General features: G+C 49.7%; 1 protein-coding gene across 13 annotated transcripts in view; it reads right to left on the minus strand.

The window, feature by feature from the left end:
• KDM2B (lysine demethylase 2B) overlaps positions 1–18929 on the minus strand; it is a 133314-nt gene that overhangs the window by 10460 nt on the left and 103925 nt on the right. For 11 of the 13 annotated variants that reach the window (XR_004353130.1, XR_004353129.1, XM_032654197.1 and 8 more), the window contains 10 exons: positions 17716–17940; positions 11869–12012; positions 10583–10669; positions 10140–10409; positions 9850–9963; positions 9171–9209; positions 8361–9040; positions 7498–7661; positions 7247–7408; positions 6353–6571 (listed from right to left, as the gene is read on the minus strand). Coding sequence is in view for 11 of the 13 variants with exons in the window: in XM_032654197.1 (XP_032510088.1) it covers positions 6353–6571; positions 7247–7408; positions 7498–7661; positions 8361–9040; positions 9171–9209; positions 9850–9963; positions 10140–10409; positions 10583–10669; positions 11869–12012; positions 17716–17940 (2104 nt within the window). In the remaining 2 variants the exon portion in view is untranslated. The remainder of the gene's footprint in view (positions 1–6352; positions 6572–7246; positions 7409–7497; positions 7662–8360; positions 9041–9170; positions 9210–9849; positions 9964–10139; positions 10410–10582; positions 10670–11868; positions 12013–17715; positions 17941–18929) is intronic. The other 2 variants (XM_032654198.1, XM_032654201.1) reach the window with 1 other exon arrangement.

Genomic DNA, 18929 nt, shown 5'->3' on the forward strand with positions numbered 1-18929 from the left:
ACAGAGGCCCCGTGTGCTTGCCCGCCCTCCGTGGGACGTTTGCCTCAAACCTATGCAGGAGACCAATGTGCTAGAAGGGGCCGGAAAGATTCTGTCCAGGGAGCAAAACCAGAATTCAGAACCCTCCACCGCGCCCTCACCAGTAGATGTGCTCTCCAACCGAGTAATTCTCTCAATTTGGACTTTGCTTCTGTAGCACTGTTTTCTTTTAGAACTGAATCCTCAGTCAACCGGCTGCAACGCCAGCTCGCATCCAACTGAGGCTGAGTCCCCACCCTGAGCCCAATGATTCCTTCATCTCAGTGGTATATTAAGCTGGAGACCTTTCCTCATCATCACTAAAATTGGTTGTGTGGGGAATATTATGGATAGGCCCATGATGGGTTAAACAAAGTCTGTTTAAGAGTGAAAAATAGATGTCCGATGAAAGGACAATCTGGGTTAAGAATTACAAACCTCAAACAATGTGGCCTATACCTCACAACAAAATAAATTCTAGACAGATCAAAGCATTAAAATTTTTAAAATGATACGGAAAAGAAGTAAAAATATCTGCTTGCAGATGACATGACCTTAATGTGATAACTCTAAGGAGTCCACACCCACCCACACACACACACCCACCCACACATACACCCCACCCCACTCCCCCCCCACACCCCTAATTCAGCAAAACTGCAGGATATAAAATACACAAAAATTAGCATTTCTATACACTAACAATGAACAATCTGAAAGAAAATCACGAAAATTTCATTTACAATAGCATCAAAAAGAAAACATTTAGTAATAAATTTAACGAAGAAAGTGAGACTTGTACACTGAAAACTAAAAAACAACGCTGAAAGAAATTAAAAGATTTAAATGGAAAGACAGCCAATGTTCACAGATTAGAAAACTTAATATTATTAAAATGCCAGTATTACCCCAAAGCAGTCTACAGACTCAATTAAATTGCTATAAAATACCAAAAGCGGTTTTTTTGTAGAAAAAGAAAAATGCATCTTAAGAATCATGTAGAAATTTAAGGGACCCTGAACTGCCAAAGCAACCTTGAAAAAGAGAAAGTCAGAGGACTCGTACTTCCTGATTTCAATACTACAAAGCCACAGCATGTTACTGGCATAAGGACAAACATATACACCAATGGAACAGAATTGAGAGCCCCAAAAATAAACCCTTAAATGGTCAAATGATTTTTGACGAGAGGCCAAAACAATTCAGTGGGCGAAAAGACAGACTTTTCAACAAATGGTGCTGGGAAAACTGGATATCCACATGCAACAGGATGAAGCTAGACCACCCTCCCCCATCACACCATATACAAAAATTAAGATTATTCAAAGACTTAACATAAGAGCTAAAACTATGAAACTCTTAGAAGAAAACATGGGAAATCTTCATGACCTTGGATTTGTCAATGGTTTCTTAAACACGACACCAAAAGCACAGGCCACAAAAGGGAAAAGACTGAACTTCATCAAAATTAAAAACTTCTGTACAAAGGACACTATCAAGAGAGTGAAAAAACAACACAGAGAATGGGAGAAAATATCTGCAAGTCATGTATCTGTTAAGGAATTAATATCCAGAATATATAAAGAAATCCTACAATTCAACAACAACACAAACAACCTGATTAAAAAATGGGCAAAAGACGGGAATAGGCATTTGTTCAAAGAAGATACACAAATGGTAAATAAGCAAACAAAAAGATGCTTAGTATCACAAATCATTAAGGAAATGCAAGTCAAGACCCCACTGAGATCTTCATATGCATTAGCATGGTTTTCGCTTAAAAAAACAAAGCCCCAAACCCCAGAAAATGTTAGTAAGGATATGGAGAAGTTGGAACCCTTTGCACTGTTAGCAGGAATGTAAAACAGTGCAGCTGCTCTGAGAAACAATATAGTAGTTTCTCAAAAAAAAGTAAACACAGAATTACAATGTGATCCAGCCAATCCATTTCTGGTTATATACCCAAAGAACAATGAATTTATACACCCATGTTCACAGCAGCATTACTGACAATAGCCAGAAGACAGAAGCAACCCAAGCGTCTGTTAGCAGATGAATGGATAAATAAAATGTGGTGTATATATAATAAGCCAGTCCCGAAGGAAACTACTGTATGGTTCCACTTATGTGAGGTACCTAGAAGAGTCAAATTCAGGGACAGACAGTAGAATGGTGGTTGCTGAGGGCAGGAGAGGAAAGGGAGTGAGGAGTTAGTATTTAGTGGGTACAGAGTTTCTGACAGGGTGAAGAAGAGGTTCTGAAGACAGGTGGCGGCGGCTGCACAACTACGTGTCTGTACTTAATGCTAGTGAACTGGACACTTAAGAATTGTTAAAATGGTAAATTTTATGTTATGTGTTATCTTATCACAATAAAAAAAATTTTGTTAATTTAGAAAGCTGGAGAAAAGGTAACAATTCACTAGACTTGAGAAAGCTTAACCCCAAACTGGCTGAAGGAAAAGCAGAGAAGCAGATTTCTTCTACAGAAGACCTCAAAGGTACAGGTACTGGAAGCAACAAGTACAACAAAAGTGGGGCTAAAGATGGGGTTAGAGACAGATGGACTGGTTGAAAATCTACTTAAGGAGCAGTAAGAGGCTGAAACTCCCTTCCCCAGCAAAAGAGGGGAGGTTTGTCTCTGATGGGCAAGAGAAAGTCTCTAGACCAGGCACCACCAGGCACTGTGGAAGGTAGGGGCACCCCCTGAAAAATGGGGGTTACAGGGAAATTTACCTGCTGACTGTAGAGACCTCCAGACTCCTTCCCTGCCAAGCCCTAGAACCCTGGCAGCCCGGCCTGAGCCCTTCGGTTGGGAGGTCAAGGAAGAGAGTGTCCTTTGGCAACCTTGACCAGCTTAAGAGGAAACACTGACAGAAAGACTGTCACGTCTGGGTTTCCCCAAAGAAAACAACCCATGCTGACCACCCAATGATACCCACAGCAGACCAGCTCCCACCGTGTCCCCAGAGCCTCCGATCACCTGAGCCGACAACCTCATGTTGACACTAAATCTGAGAAGGGCCCCTTAGGCAGGCCCACTGACTGCATCTGAAGGAATGTATGGTCTATGTGGAAAAGAAAAAACCATCAGTATCCTCAGGATGGACAATATCTGGATCCAAGAAACAAGAACGTGCCATTCTCCAAAAGTTCAGAGAACAAACTATAGCTGTAAAATTAAAAATATAGGCTAAACCATATGAAAACTGCCAATATTTGACTGTTTTCTGACCTACATAAAAAGCAGCTTCATATGTTTGAACCTAAAAAAAAGCAGAAACGAAAAACTCACTACAGTTGACCCTTGAACAACACGGGTTTGAACTGTGTGGGTCCACTTATATGCTGATTTTTTTCAATAGTAAATATTACAGGCTACAAATTAGTGGTTGAATCTGAGTTTTTGGAGGAAGTGTGGATACCAAGGGCCAACTGTAAGTTATTTTTGGATTTTCTACTGCAAGGAGGGCTGCACCCCTAGCCCCTAACTAGTTCAAGGGTCAGCTGTATGTGAATTCTGTGATAAGTGGAGGAAAACCAGATACAGAGATGGGAAAAAGGAAAAAAAAACTAAAGGTATCAGAGAACTACTAAAGAAAGAAAACAGAAGGGAAGGAAATTAAATAATTCAAGGAAATTTTCCAGAACCAAATTGAGAGACTGAAAGCGCTCATGAATGCTCAATACAATCCCTGAAAATGGACTCAAACCAAGGCTCACCAACCAAAACTGCAAAAAACTTTGAGATAAACATCATGTCCTACACGGGACTTCCCTGGTGCTCCAGTGGCTAAGACTCGCGCTCCCAACGCAGGGGGCCCAGGTTCGATCCCTGGTCAGGGAACTAGAGCCCACATGCTGCAACAAAGATCCTGCATCCTGCAACTAAGACCTGGCACAGCCAAATTAATTAAATTTTTTTAAAAAATATTTTTTTAAATAAATAAAAAGATCATGTTCTACAAACTTCCAATGAGAGAAAATATTCACTGAAGGATGGAGAATCAAATCGTTTTGGACATCAACTCTGGAAGGCAGAAAGCCAAAGGAGCAGTGCCTCCCACTTTCTGAAACAATATGGTTCCCAAACTAGGACTATATAACCAGCTAAGCTATCAATTAAACATGAAGGTATAATACAGCCATTTTCAGACATATAAGGTCTGGAAGATGTCCTCTACCAAACGAACATATAAACCAAGAAAGAAGATACGGGACCAAGGAAAGAAGGGTCCCTGCACAAGACAGAAACCAAGGAAGTCCCAGGACAGGAGCTGTGCAGCAGGCAGAGACAGCCAAGTTCAAGTGGGGGCAGGAGGAAAAGAAGTCCAGGAGGGTGGTTTCTACACAGACTGGTTGAGGGCCTGACAAGTTCACGTGGGGAAAGAACAGTACTCAAGTCTGTTATAGAAACTAACCAAACAAAAATGAGGCAATTATTAACTCTAGGGAAAACAAACCAAAAACATGTGCAAGAAAGGAAACATACCCATAATACACACTGGCTCAACAGTGGACAATACTTACATGGCCATAATAAGGTAAGTAATAGTGACTTAACCACAAATTGGGAAGATGAAGGGAGAAAAGGGAGCAGGGTAAGAGAATGTAAGAATAGTAATCCTTGTTCTCTGCATAACAAGTTAACAAACACAGAGCATCTGAAAAGGAAAAACAAAAACAAACAAAAAACAACAAGAAATAGCAATGTAGGCTTGCTGTTTGGAAAAAATGGAGGTAAACAGAAACAAAGAGCTCAAGAGTTGAAGGTGGTTGCCTCAAGGTGAGAATCAGGGGCAGGGAAGGGGAAGCCAAAGAGCCACCTCAAGCAACCACGGCTTCACTCTGCCACTGGACCTGATCCTCCAACCACAATGAAGGATCTGGAAACATGTCAAGTGCCATCCATTTTGTGGAAGAGACTTATTTTATCATGAACTAGTTATACTGACAGGAGGGGAAAACATTTTAAAAAGAACTGAATCTAGAAGAGACGGTATGAGAGAGATTGGCCTTCATATACATCACAGCTCTTAACGCAAACACAGAGATCTGTATGTAGATCCTGAGACAAAAAGATGACCTCAAAGGATTGCGGTGGAAAACAAAATACAAAAAGATGATTTATACAAACACATCATGGACTGTGCTGCAGGGGAGGGGGATTTATACTGGGATCTCTGCTACACATGCATAGTAATTAAATTAGAATAAGTGAAAAGAGTTCATTACTACCGAGCGCTTTAGAACAAGATGCTCCCCAGGCCCTCCTCCACGGGGCGGCCCCAGCATCAATTCAAGACCACGAGCTGAGCCTGGAGCTGGGGTCTTGGTGAAAGCTCACCTCAGTGTGGCTCTCTGTTCTCTGCCTCCATGAAATGCAACACCCCCCTCCCCCACCACCTCGCCACAAATACTCCCCAAGGAGTAGGGTGGGCTCCCTAAGCACTAAGGTACAGCATCAGCTCCCACGCAGATGTGGTACTGGTAACAGGAAGGCGTTTCTCAGGCATGAATGTGGGATGGAGAGAGGGAAACAGCTAAACAGTATGTGAATCCTGACCAAGCCAGACATCAGATGGGGTTGTGTCAAAATGTAATTTAAATGAGGTGAGGGTATCATTTATTACTTGGTAATTTCTGGAAGAAAAAAGTTTCTTTTCTCCTTTTTTTTTTGGTCTGGTCCAAATCTTACACGCCCAATCTGACCATCCTGAGCGATGAGACGAGAACTGGGTTAACTGGGCTGAGAACGGGCAGCGTTGCCTCTGTCCACCTCCCCGTTGGTTGTGCCCCAAGTCCTTAGGAACCAACTCCAGCCCCATCAGTAAGTGGGGGAGTGAGGACTCCACTGTGGGGTTTTCTTCTTGTCAACCACAGGCCCGTTGATAGCAGGGTCAGGAGGGGGACACATAAGCAACAACCACCATGGCAGAAATCAAGCTGCTTATTACTCCATTGGCCCAGCCTGGCCTCACTGCCGGCTACTCTCCCACACCCCCTGCTGCCAGGCGCCAGGTCGTCCACGGCACCCAAGGGAAGCTTTTCTAGCCCATATTTTGGGTCAAGATCCACTGCTATGTGCTCATGTGCTCTCACTGCTACTAGCACTATTTTTTGGAGCAATTATTTAAAATCTAACAACACTTACTTGTTTAATGTGTGTTTCCCCTCTAGACTAGGCCGTGGGTCTGTCTTGTTCACTGGTGTGTCGTAGCGTCTAACACTGTGACCCTATAGCAACAGGCCCACAAGTATTTCCTTTCGAATGAAGAATGCCCAGCCTGTCCCCCGGGGTCCTGGGCAGACCCCGATGGGTGCCCCGGACTGACCTGACAGGTTGATTTCGGTTAAGGAGTCTCGGGTGGTGGTGCCCACAGCGGTGAGCAGGTTGATGGACTGGTCAGTCACATGGTTACAGTAACTAAGGTGGAGCTTGGAGAGCAGGGGCATGTGGCGAATGATAAGCCGCAGGGAGGCGTCTGTGATGTCCAGGCCGGCCAGACGCAGCTCCACAATGTTCCGGAGCTTACTCCGATTGTCCATCTGACCTGAGGGGGCAGGACGGAGAGGCAACATGTCACCCTGACATGACACTTTACAAGGCCTACCAGCCAGGTGGAACACCTGGGTCTCATTTAGCGGTTGAGTGTCTCCCCCAAAAGATCAAAACTGGTTCAAATATTTAAAAATCGGAATATTCCACATCAAGTTTTACCCTTGTAGATTCTTTAAAAGTCAGAAGACCTAGAAACACAGAGCCTGCATTCCACCCAACAGTGCTCAGCCAATCGGAGTACAGACAGCACAGCATCTCTGGGTCACCACAGATTCCTCATTTAAGGTACTGGTGGGGAGCAGTGAGTCCTGCAACCCGACCTAGGAGGGCTTCACCCCGTGAGGCCCTGTCTGGCCACACTGACCCCGATGCTTGAGGCTCAAAGCCAACGAAGGACAAATTAACATAGAAGCAGTGAGATGCACAGAGTTCCCAAAGTGGCATCCTGGGAGCCTCCGCCCTCTCACGGGTCCCCTCTTGTACCCAAATCTGACTGAGAACAGCAGCTGGGACTCAGCTCTGCGTCAAGAAGGGCTGAAGCCAGAGAAGGCTTGAAGACATGAGTACCAGATGGGGTCTGTGGTGAAAACCAGATCCAACGGCACAGCTTGGTCATACCGCCTTCTTGTGACCCCGCCTTGGGTACACCCCTGTCCCGGACACTCACCTGGCCTGTTATCTGTAGGCGGGGACAGGAGATCCCGCATCTGGGCATCCTTTAGTCCTTCTACCCACTGGACATCCAGGGTCCGGAGCAGCGGACAACTGGAGCTACAGAGGGCTGAGACTGCGATCCACGAGCAGCCTGACAGCACCAAGTCTCGGAGCCCTGGCGGGTGACAGAGAGGGGGTGGCAGGTCAGGTGATAAACCCCAGCCCCTGCTACTGCACATTGAGGGTCCCTGGCCCAGTGCTCACCAGGCAAGCGGTTGATGAGCCAGCTCAGCTGTTTCTTGGAGATATTGGTCCAGCTGAGGTCCAGGGAGACAGGCTGTCGCCGGATGATGCCGCTCAGCATCAGGGGTGTGATGGACTTGCAGTGGTTCAGGTCGATGCGGGTCCATAACCGCTTATCACAGCACCTGGGGGCCAGGCCCAGCAGAGGGGGCAACGTCAGAGTTGGGAGCTCTCTTGGGGAGCCCCATGCATAGCTGTGGTCAGTCCCCCACCTACAACGCCCAGGGGGAGGCTCCTTAACTTCGTCCCCTGGACCCTTCTGTTTAGTTTCCGTCTCGTTGGCACCTGAGAGCCTCTGCTCTGATTGTCACAGCCCTTCCCCCCCACCCCCATGGAAAGTACCAGAAGCTGTAAAGTATTTACTGGGGGTTTAATTACACCCTCCACAGGCCATATCTCAAAACAACCCTGCATCATGCCTGTTCACAGATGAAGGTAAGTAACTCGGCCAAGGTCAGAGACCGTTCCAGCTGGGAACTATCAAAGCAGGGATTAAGATCAGGAACTGGCGCGGCACTCGCGACCTGGGCTAGCTCTTTAAGGACAAGGACTCTCCCTGGTCCTCAGTTCATCTTCCAAGAAGCTAAATCAGGAAAGCAAATAGAGTTCACCTCTTTTGACAAGACCACACTGACTGTAGCTGCTAGACCTCTTTGAGGAGGATACTTAAGCTGGACGGGGCTTAGAAAGAAGGAGCATCACGAGTGACTCCATTGGGGACGCACGCGCCATCCCTGGCCTAGCTTAAGCCTTACCCTGACCCCCTGGTGCCCCCATCCAAACTCAGCCGGTGCCCCCATCCAAACTCAGCCGGTGCCCCTCACCAGCGGTTCCAGGTCCTGCAGACCCGCATGCAGACACACAGGTCTTGGTGGCTGAGGTAGCTGAAGACGGCCATCCACACCTCCCTGTGCATAACGTGGGCCGCCCCATCATCCAGGGGCAGCGAGTCGGGCGGGGGGCTGATGGGGGGCGGCCGGATCACATGTCGCTCCATCTGGATGCACTTGGGCGGGGACACGGAGGGAGGGGGCCGGGAGATGACTCGGGGCGGGCTGCGCAGGCCGGGCCCCAGCTGGTGCCGCAGCTCCCGGGGGGTGCCGTTGGGCCCCTTGCTGAAGCGGTGAGGGCGCTCACAGAGGCCCAGGGGCCGCTTGGGCTCCTCATTCTCGCTCTCAGGCTCCGACTTGATGGGCTGGTGGTTCTCGTGGGCCAGGCTGCTCTCCGTCTTCTGGATCTCCTGGTTGAGCTCCTTGCTCAGCTCCTTGCTCAGCTCCTTGTTGGGGAGTCGCCGCTTCCGGCGCATCTTCACCTTCCTCTTCTCCTCGGGGCCCTCCACCCCCTCCGTGCTGGGGCCGGCGGTGGGGGAGCTGGAGCGGGAGTGGTCGCTCTCCCTCGTCTTGGGGGGCGCCTCGGGCAGGTCGTCCTCCGGCTCCTGCTTGAAGCGCCTGAGAGGCTTGTTGGCCAGAGCCATTCGGTCCTCAGCGTTCTTCCAGGACCGCCGCTGAGGGAGGAGGGGGAGCGTGGGGGGGTGAGCCCCTAGACCCGGGGCTGCGCCCACCCAGGCCTCCCACCCTCCACCCCAGGACCCATTGCCCCAGGAGCAGGCCTGGGGCGAGGGCGGAAGATGGTACCTTTTTCCTGAAAAGCTTATCTTCTTTGCCGGGTTTTAGCTGTCACAGAAAAGAAAGGATGCAGAGCTTGCTCCCAGCGTTCGTGGGACTTGGGCCCCTCTACACCCAGCCCCACCAACAGAGGCTGGAGGGTCACCTTCCCAACAAATCCCATCTTCTCTGCTCTGACAGACGGGTGGGCCCTGCCTGCTGGTTTTAAGGAAGAAGCTGGAACTGGCAGAGAGTGATAGAGCTGTCCCCACCCAACTGACCTCCCACCCCTGGACAGACCCAGAGATATGCAGTCGCCCATTCAGGTCGGACTTGGCTCAGGGAGCCTGTCCCAGAGGCAGGGTCTGCAGGATTCCCGGCCGAGCCTTAATGGCTAGAACGAGGAGAAGACAACCAGGCGCCACCTCGTGGCTGATGCTGGAAGGGCCGGTGGGCGAAGAGGGGCCGCCAGGATCCTCCGAGGTTCCCCAGATCCACAGGGCTTCCCCGCGGCAGCTTCAGCTTCCCAGGCCCCACGCCGGAACCACGAGCCAGAGCCTCGGGGCTGAGGCCTGGGAAGCTACGGTGAACAGGTGCCTTGGAGGTCTGCGGCAATGGGTTCGAGGACCAGTGGGGCGGGGCGGGGCGGGGGCGGCCCGGGACTCGCGAGTCCCCGGGGCCGGGGGAGGGCGGGGCGACGTGGGAGCACCTGCTGCTGGAAGTAAGTGAGACTGGATCTCCACCAGGGGCTGAGGCTGCTGCCTAGAGGGGGCCTCGGCGAGAGGTGAGAGGAGGAACCGGGGGACGTTTGAAGCGTCGAGGCCTAAAGGGGTGGGAAGAGGAGTGACTCGCTGGTTTTCCCCTCCTTTCTCTCGGGCCGGGCTCTCAGGACTTCCGTGACTTCGGCTCTCCCCGCTGCCCATCCCCGCCCCCGCCCGCGGGCCCCTGCACCCGGGACCAGCCAGGCCACCCCTCGCTGCCCGTCCCTCCAGGTCGTACTCGCTTGCGTCCACTCAGCTCCTGGGGCTTCTCGTATTTCCGCTTCCTCCTCAGGTGCACATCGTCTGACTTTCGGCGCAGAATGCCGTCAGGGGGCACCTTCTTGGGGTGCTCGTCTGGCCTGCGCCGGGGCGCCTCTTCACACTCAGTCCTCCGCTTGGCAGGCTCCTGCCCCTCCTTGCTGTCCCGGTTCATCTTCTGCTCCTTGAGCAGGGAGCCGGGCAGGTTTGAGGCATACTTAAAGCCAGGGCCACGCTTTTGCTTGTAGGCCAAAAACAGAGAAGGAACACACGGACTGTATATCTTTGGACGTGCCCTTGCCCCCGAGTCCGCGGTACCCCTCAAGCCGACATCACCGTGGGCAGGGAGACAGGCTGGGTCTGGCAAGGCCAAGGTCTACCCCCTCCCGGGCTGACCCCTGGGACTTGGAGCCCGGCACTCACTTTCCCGGTCTTGCCGGCGTGGTTACACTTTGGACACTCCCAGCAGTTTGGAAGCTCATCGTTGACCACGCCCTCTGACTCCTTAATCTGGGAGGGACACACACCAGTCAGCAAGCAGGGAGGGGGTGGACAGGGCCAGCTCCTCCAAAAGCATCACAACTCCCCCTCCCAAAAGCCATTTCCATACCACCTCTGACCAAGAGAAAACAAGAGTGGTTAAGACGGGTGGCTCTGCATTCAGGTCAGGGTTCAAATCCTGATAGTGCCTCTTCCTAGCTCAGTGACCCTGGGCAAATCACTCCATCTCTGTGGGCCAGTGCCCTCAGCCATAAAATGGAGTGTGCCTATCTCACTGGAGTTATGTGAGAATTCAATGAGTTAACCTAGTGAAAGCAATTAGCTCAGGGCCTGGCACCCAGCAAGGACCCACAAACCATTCAGTCATTTAACAGCACCGAACTGGGTGCGTGGTTATCAGCAAGTGAGATGTGCTTTCCCTGGAGCTTCTGATCCGGGAGAGAGAGAAGTGACCAGGCGCCAGGGGAAAAGCATAGCACCCCTTTTCAGAGGGGGAGGTGTGTGTGCTGGGGAGAGGGGAGTGTCACGACAAACCCCACTACTAGCACCGAGGGAAAGGGGACGGACACCTCAGAGCTGAAGCACCCTTTGGGGCAGGCCCACTCTCATCTCTCTGAACACAGAGCTGGGCTGATGGGAGGTGCCAAGTAGGCTGACATTCTCTCGAGGCAGAGGTATGAGGTATGTGTCAGCCCAGAGCAGTCTCTTCCTTTCAAAGGTGGAACCTGCTGCCCAAGACAGGCAGGCACAGCACGATGGTCCCCAGGAGGCAGTCCTGCCCTGGGCACACCAAGGGAACAGGTTCCTGGCACATGGGACAGGAATGCAACCACCTGTTGTTACAGGACCTGCCCTCGCCTGGCCCAGGCCTTTTTTCCCAGAAGCCCTCAGAGCAGCCCAACTACCCACTCTCTCCCTCTGGCCCAGGTGCAAGACTCTGGGAACTCTCTGTGGTTCTGAGGTCCCGGGAGGTGGAATGTGTGTGTCTTCACTCCCTCAAAGACATGGGTGCGAGGTCTGAGCGACTCCAGAACCTTCTAGCCCTCAGCTTATCATCGGACACAGAGAATCCCCCAGACTCAGAGTCCTCCAGGGAGGGAACCTAGTCTCACTCCCCTCCACCCCCCAAACCCCCGCCGCATCAGCACCACCAGAGGCCCAGGGTGAGGCGCCAAGCGGCACAGCCAGATGCCCCCGAGGCTGCTCACCTTAAGGCATCCAGGGTGGATGATTTCGTTGCAGATGGAGCACTCCATGAGCATGAGGTTAAACTTGCCTTCTTCCTCTTCCACTGTGTCCTCTTTTCCTGCCTCGCCACACACTAGACACACGGCGGTGTGGGGCAGCACTGGCTGAAGAGCGGGGAGAACACACAGGGGTCAGCACAGCCAGGACCCCATGGGAAACACATCAAAAGCAATGAGGTACTCGCCTCGGGCCTTCCAGGAGCTGGGGGAGAACCAGCCCAGGCACTGCCCATCATTCATTCATTCATTCATTCAAACTCTTATCTGGCTACTACCTCCACGTGCCAGGTACCACTCCAAGTGCTGGCTATAGCACTGAACCAGACAGATAAAAGTCTCTGCCATCCTGAGCTTACATTTTAGTGGAGGGAGGTGAGCAAAATGAAGAAGAGTCTGTTAGATGGTGACAAGGGAAATGGAGAAAAATAAAGCAAGGAGGGCCAGGTCAGCAGTGAGGTGGGAGAAAGGAGGGCTAATCTGAAACGCAGAGGTCAGGGACAGCCTCACATATGAGAAAAGACCTGCAGGAGGAGGTGGGGCATGAACCGAGCCCAGATCTGTAGGGGCTGAGGCCGCATCTCTCCAGCGGCTATCAAAGCACAGTCTAAGAACTCCGGGTCCTCAAGACTTTACAGGGAGGTCAAACTATCTTCAGAATACCACTAAGACATCATCTGCCTTTTTCACTGTGTTGATGCTTGCACTGGTGGGTGAGACTGCTGGCACCTGTCAGGGCAGAGGCTCCAATGTGCCCAGGCAGTCGCTGGGCCGTTCCCGGCCACAAGCTCCTTAAAAAGCTCACCAGTTTCATTTAAGGATATCTTTGATAAAGCAGTAAGAATTATTAATTTTATTAAAACTCTGACCTCCGAGTACACATTCTTTTAATATTCTGCGTGACAAAATAGGAAGTATGCATCAACTACTTCAGCTGAATACCAAAGGATGACGGTTATCTAAAGGAAAAGCTCTGTGATCAAGCCGTGAACTGAACTGATCACTTTCTCCATAGAACACCATTTTACTTGAAAGAATGACTGATTATTTAAAAAAAAAAAAAAAAAAAAAAAAAGGGTATTGGCACATCTTCTCAAAGATGAAATAAGTAAGTCTGTCACTTTCAGAAATATCACTTAAAACATTTGTTGCAGATGATGAAATTTGAATTTTCAAACAAAAATCAGAATTTTGGAAAACTTACATCAGCCACCGTGAGCTAGACAGTTTCCCGATACTTAAAGACTTTTCTGAGGACACTGGTGCTGGTGTTAACAAATGTGTGTGTTTTTTTTTTAAACACTGTATAACACTATGTACCCCTATTTGGAAAATCTGTAAAACTCAGTGAGCCAGTGTTTTCCAAATGACCAATATCTGATGTTATAACATTAGGCATAAGCAAATGAGGGGCAAGAACGACAAATGAATTTTAATGTAACAGTAGGCAAAGTTCACTGATACAGATTCAGATTCCACATTGCAACTAACCTTTAAGCACTTGCCACCTGTTGAGCTCTGGTGGTGGATGAGAAGTATATCCACGATTATCTGAAAAGGCTATTAAAAGACTCCTCCCACGGGCTTCCCTGGTGGTGCAGTGGTTGAGAGTCCGCCTGCCGATGCAGGGGACACGGGTTCATGCCCCGGCCCGGGAGGGTCCCACATGCCGCGGAGTGGCTGGGCCCATGAGCCATGGCCGCTGAGCCTGCGTGTCTGGAGCCTGTGCCCCGCAACGGGAGAGGCCACAGCAGTGAGAGGCCCGCGTACCGCAAAAAACAATAAAACAAACAAACATCAAAAAAGACTCCTCCCTTTTTCAACCACATATTTATGAGGCCAGGTTTTCCTCATATAGTGCCTCCAAAACAACATCACAGAATGAATATAGAAGCATATATGAAAATCTAGGTCTTTTCTACTGAACCTGGCATAAAAAAGATTTACAAAAACATATAAAGATGCTATTTTTCCTACTAATCATTTTTGTTTCGGAAGATGTTATTTCTCCTAAAAATGTTATTTATGTTAACATGCAGTGGGTTTCTTATAATTTTTAAATGAATTCAAAATATTTAAAATTTTTTATTACAGTAATATTAATAAATAAATAACCCACATAAATGAAAGCTCCTTGGGGTTTTCATAACTTTTAAGAGAGCAAAGGGGTCCCAAGACCACAAAGTTTGAGAGCTGATGTATTAGACTATAAACCCCTGCGGACAAGCTCTCACTCTCTCCTCCTTATAAACGTCCACCTCCCAGTACTTGGGATCCAGAGGAAACACACAACCAATTTTTATTAAACTGACTTAGAATAGCTTCAAATAAGCTGGGATATACACTCCACCAATAACTGGAAAAGTCTGTAAAATGGATAGAACACTGAAGGCAAAAGAGTCATCATTCGTTCAGACTCTGAAGTAGGCGAGGAGAGACAGAACCAGTCTCTGCAAAGTTACTGCAGGAGGGGAAACCCCAGCCAGGGCTACAGGGAGAGGGTGCTGGGCAGTGGGAAGGGATAAAGTCTGTGGAGGAAGCCTCCGCCATGGGAAGAGAGAGACTCACTCATCAGGAAAAAGGGCCTGGAAGAGTAGTAGAGGTGGGCCTGCCTGGGTCAGAGGTGGGTAAAACATGGCAGGAAGTGCCCCAACAAAGTGCGAAGCCTGGAAGAAGAGCAAGGACCTCAAGTGAGGGTTGGGCTAAGGTTGCATTTGCCATCAGTCCCAGGTTGGAGAGGAAGACACACACAAAAGTGAGGTTTCCTTCAACCAACAATCCCTGTGTCAGGCACTGGGCCAGACACCAGGACTGCAAAGAACAGGTGACAGCAGAGACAGCTTCCTGTAACTGGACCTGGGTCACTGGAGGGAAGGTGAGGGTGAAAGAGAACGTATGGCTAAAGAGGAAGAGACAGGGACTTCCCTGATGGCACACTGGTTAAGAATCCGCCTGCCAATGCAGGGGACATGGGTTCAAGCCCTGGTCCAGAAAGATCCCACATGCGGTGGAGCAACTAAGCTCAGGTGCCACAACTACTGAGCCTGTGCTCTAGAGCCCGTGCTCCGCAACAAGAGAAGCCACCGCAATGAGAAGCCCACCCACCATAACAGAGTAGACCCTGCTTGCCACAACTAGAGAAAGCCCACGCACAGCAATGAAGACCCAACACAGCCAAAAATATTAATTAAAAAAAAAAAATTTAGAGGAAGAGAGGGTCCTGGGGCACTGCTAACATGCCAAGTTTTAGGTGACACTGTTCTCAAAACCCAGAGTCCCTATGGACAACTTCTCTTAAACCATGACAGAATGCAATAAGTCATGGACCCTCACTCCAGAAAAATGCACATACACACAGGCACACATATAAAAATCTGTATTTAATTTCAAGGGGGCGCTCAAACTCCCTGAAATCCATTCAAATGACCTGGTACAGGTGACAAAAACACAAGCAACGAAACTGCAAATGTCTACACAGCAAAGGAAACAATCAAGAGAGTGAAAAGGCAACGTATAATGAAAGAAAATATTTACAAACCATGTTATCTGATAAGGGGTTAATATCCAGAATATATGAAGAATTCTATAACTCAACAACAAAATACAAACAATCCACTTTTAAAATAGGCAAAGGACTTCAACAGACCTTTGTACAAAGAAGGCCTACAAATGACTAACAATCACATGAAAAGATGCTCAACATCACTAATCATCAGAGAAATGTAAATCAAAACCACAGTGAGGTATCACCTCACACTCATTAGGATGGCCACTATCAAAAAAGAAAAAAATAGGGGCATCCCTGGTGGCACAGTGGTTGAGAATCTGTCTGCTAATTCAGGGGACACGGGTTCGAGCCCTGGTCTGGGAGGATCCCACATGCCACGGAGCAACTAGGCCCATGAGCCACAACTACTGAGCCTGCACATCTGGAGCCTGTGCTCTGCAACAAGAGAGGCCCGCGCACCGTGATGAAGAGTGGCCCCCGCTTGCCACAACTAGAGAAAGCCCTCGCACAGAAACGAAGACCCAACACAGCAAAAATTAATTAATTAATTAAAACTCCTACCCCCAATGTCATCTTTAAAAAACAAAAAAAAGAAAAGAAGAAAAAAATAACAAGTGTTGGCAAGGATGTGGAAAAGCTGAAACCCTTGTGCACTATTGGTGGGAATATGAAATAGAGCAACCACTGTGGGAAACAGTATGGAGATTACTCAATTAAAAACAAAACAACCATATGATCCAACAATCCTACTTCTGATTGAGATATATATATATATATATATATATATATATATATATATATATATATATATAGCAATATGCTTTTGGATATAGCAATATATCCAAAACAATGCAAAGCAGGATCTCAAAGAGATACTGGCACACCCGTGTTCATTGCAGCATTATTCACAATAGCCAAGAGGTGGAAGCAACTTAAATGTCCATGAGCAGATAAACAGATAAAGAAAATGCAGCACATCCATACAAGGGAACATTATTCAGCCTTTAAGAAGAAGGAAATCCTGACACATGCTACAATGTGGATGAACCCTGAAAACATTAAAGCTAAGTGAAATAAGCTCACAGAGGGAGACATCCTGCCTGAATCCACTTACATGAGGTGTCCAAAGTAGTCACAATTAGAAACAGAAAGTAGAAAGGTGGTTGCCCAGGGCTGGGGGAGGAGTTGCTGTTCAATGGATATAGAGTTTCCATTTGGCAAGATGAAAAAGTTCTAGAGATCAGTTTGCACAACAACGAGCATATAGGTAATATCACTGGACTGTACACTTAAAAATGGTCAAGATGGTAAAGTGTATAAGTTTTGGACCACAATTTTAAAAAGAGAGACAGACATAAAGAAAACACAAAAACACAAGCAGTATGTGTTGGAGGGAGAAGGGGAAGGTGCCCCAAGCTTGGAGGGGCATCAGCAGCCAGGGAGGAAGCCTCGCCTGATGCCAGGCTGGGCCTGTGAGGGTCTTGCCCAGGGCCAAGGATCCTGTCCCTCCTGCTGAGCCTGCTTTCCTGTGGGAGCACAGAGATCACTGCTCCCTCAGGGCGGACCCCGGGGCCCGGAGCAGTGCCCCAAGGAAGGCAGAATGCCTGAGAGTGTGCAGGGGGGATACACGAGCAGAGCCAGGACCTTGCAGAGCCTGAGACCACTGCCCTATCCTGGGGCAAGGCCAGAGTCCAGGCGAGATGGCCAGCAGGGGCAGGCCAGGCTTTCCAGCGGCCCAGCTCCTCCTGGACACCATAAATCAGTCCTCCTTCTCTGGGACGGCCCCCTCAGGAGGGGCACTGACCTTCCACCCAGACCTCTGACTTCGAAGGCAGGACAGGAAGGAAGGGAGGGCCCAGAACCATCATGAACTGGACCATAAATGTTGGCAACAGGGTCACAGACAGGACAGGCTGCCCTGACATCTTTAATGGCAGAGACTTCAAAGTACTCAGTCATCTAGGGAAGGAAGGAGTTATAAGACCAGCAGACTATGAAGGAAAGGGAGCCTGAGCACATGGCAGGACCCCAGAGTCCTGCAGTGTGGAATCTGAAAACAGCATTAGTCTCCCCTTTCTTCCCAGGAGGGAGCACCCCTCCGGGGTTTCTGCTGCGGCCACGTTCTCTTCAAGCGGAGGGACTGGACAGACCAACGAGCAGAGGAACAGACTGGCCTGAGGCACAGGTGGGGCCTGCATTCAGGAGCCCCGCGGCCTGCAGCAAGGAAGGGCTGCCACCTACACTCCCGGGGTGGGGGGGGAAGCACTGCAGCCACTGGGAGGGGCGCCCCTGGGGGCACTCACCGCGATGCACTGCCGCATGATGCAGCTCTGCTTCATCCGCCCGGGGCCCCCGAACTTCTTCATGTCCTTGCAGAAATGGCACTCTCCACACTCCGTCCGCAGGCAGGCCTCGCACTTGCGGCATCTCGTCCGGCGCCGGCGAGCTCCCGCCGTGGTCCGGTTGGCGGCCAACTTCACCGCAGAGGCGGGGCCCAGCTTCCCCTTGGGCCGACCTACGGCCCGGTTCTGTGGGAGCACACACAGGACTGGTGAGATGGGGGCCCGCAGGGCCGGCCAGGCCCCGAGTCCGGGGGGTTATGGGTTGAAGTGTGTTCACCCAAAAGATATGTTGAAGTCCTAACCCCACAACCTCAGAACGTGACCTTACTTGGAAGTTGGGTCTTTACAGACGAAACTTTTAAAATATGGTCACGAGGGTGGCCCTAATCCAATAGGACTGGTGTCCTTGTGAAAGGGGTAAATTTGGACACAAGCACAGAGAAGCCTTATGTGAAGACACAAAGAGAAGACGGCCATGTGCCTGGAGGGATGCCGCCATCTACAAGCCAAGAAACGTCAAGGAAGCCAGCAAAAGCCAGAAGCTGGAAGAGGCAAGGAAGGGTCCTTGCCTAGAGCCGTCACAGAAAGCACCGCCCTGCAACACCTTGACTTCTGACTTCTAGGCTCCAGAACTGTGAGAGAATACGTTTGTTTAAGCCACCCAGTTTTTCTGGGTTTGTTTTTTTTAATTTTTATTGGAGTATAGTTGCCTTACAATGTTGTGTTAGTTTCTGCTGTACAGCAAAGTAAATCAGCTTTATGTACAAATATATCCCCTCTTTTTTAGATTTCCTTCCCATTTAGGTCACCCTGAGTAGAGTTCCCTGTGCTATACGGTAGGTTCTCATTGATTGCCTATTTTATACATAGTATCAATAGTGTATATATGTCAATCCCAATCTCCCAAGTCATCCCACCAACACCCCTTCCTCCCTTGGCATCCGTACATTAAGCCACCCCGTTTGTGGTGCTCCACTATGGCAGCCCCGGGAAGCTGACAGGGACACCCTGCTTTGGAGAGCAGTACGCCTGGCTCTAGAGCCTTCTGTGCCCCCCCCCCCCCCCCCGCCCCACATCAGGCCAGGCTCCTCGGGCTACCTGTGCTTCCGCAGGGAGGCCACACAATCCGCCTCTGTTCTCTCTGCGAGGGACACCCCACCCCACCCCGAGCCCCA

The sequence above is a fragment of the Phocoena sinus genome, chromosome 14, assembly GCF_008692025.1.
Source record: "Phocoena sinus isolate mPhoSin1 chromosome 14, mPhoSin1.pri, whole genome shotgun sequence".
Classification (NCBI taxonomy): Eukaryota; Metazoa; Chordata; class Mammalia; order Artiodactyla; family Phocoenidae; genus Phocoena; species Phocoena sinus.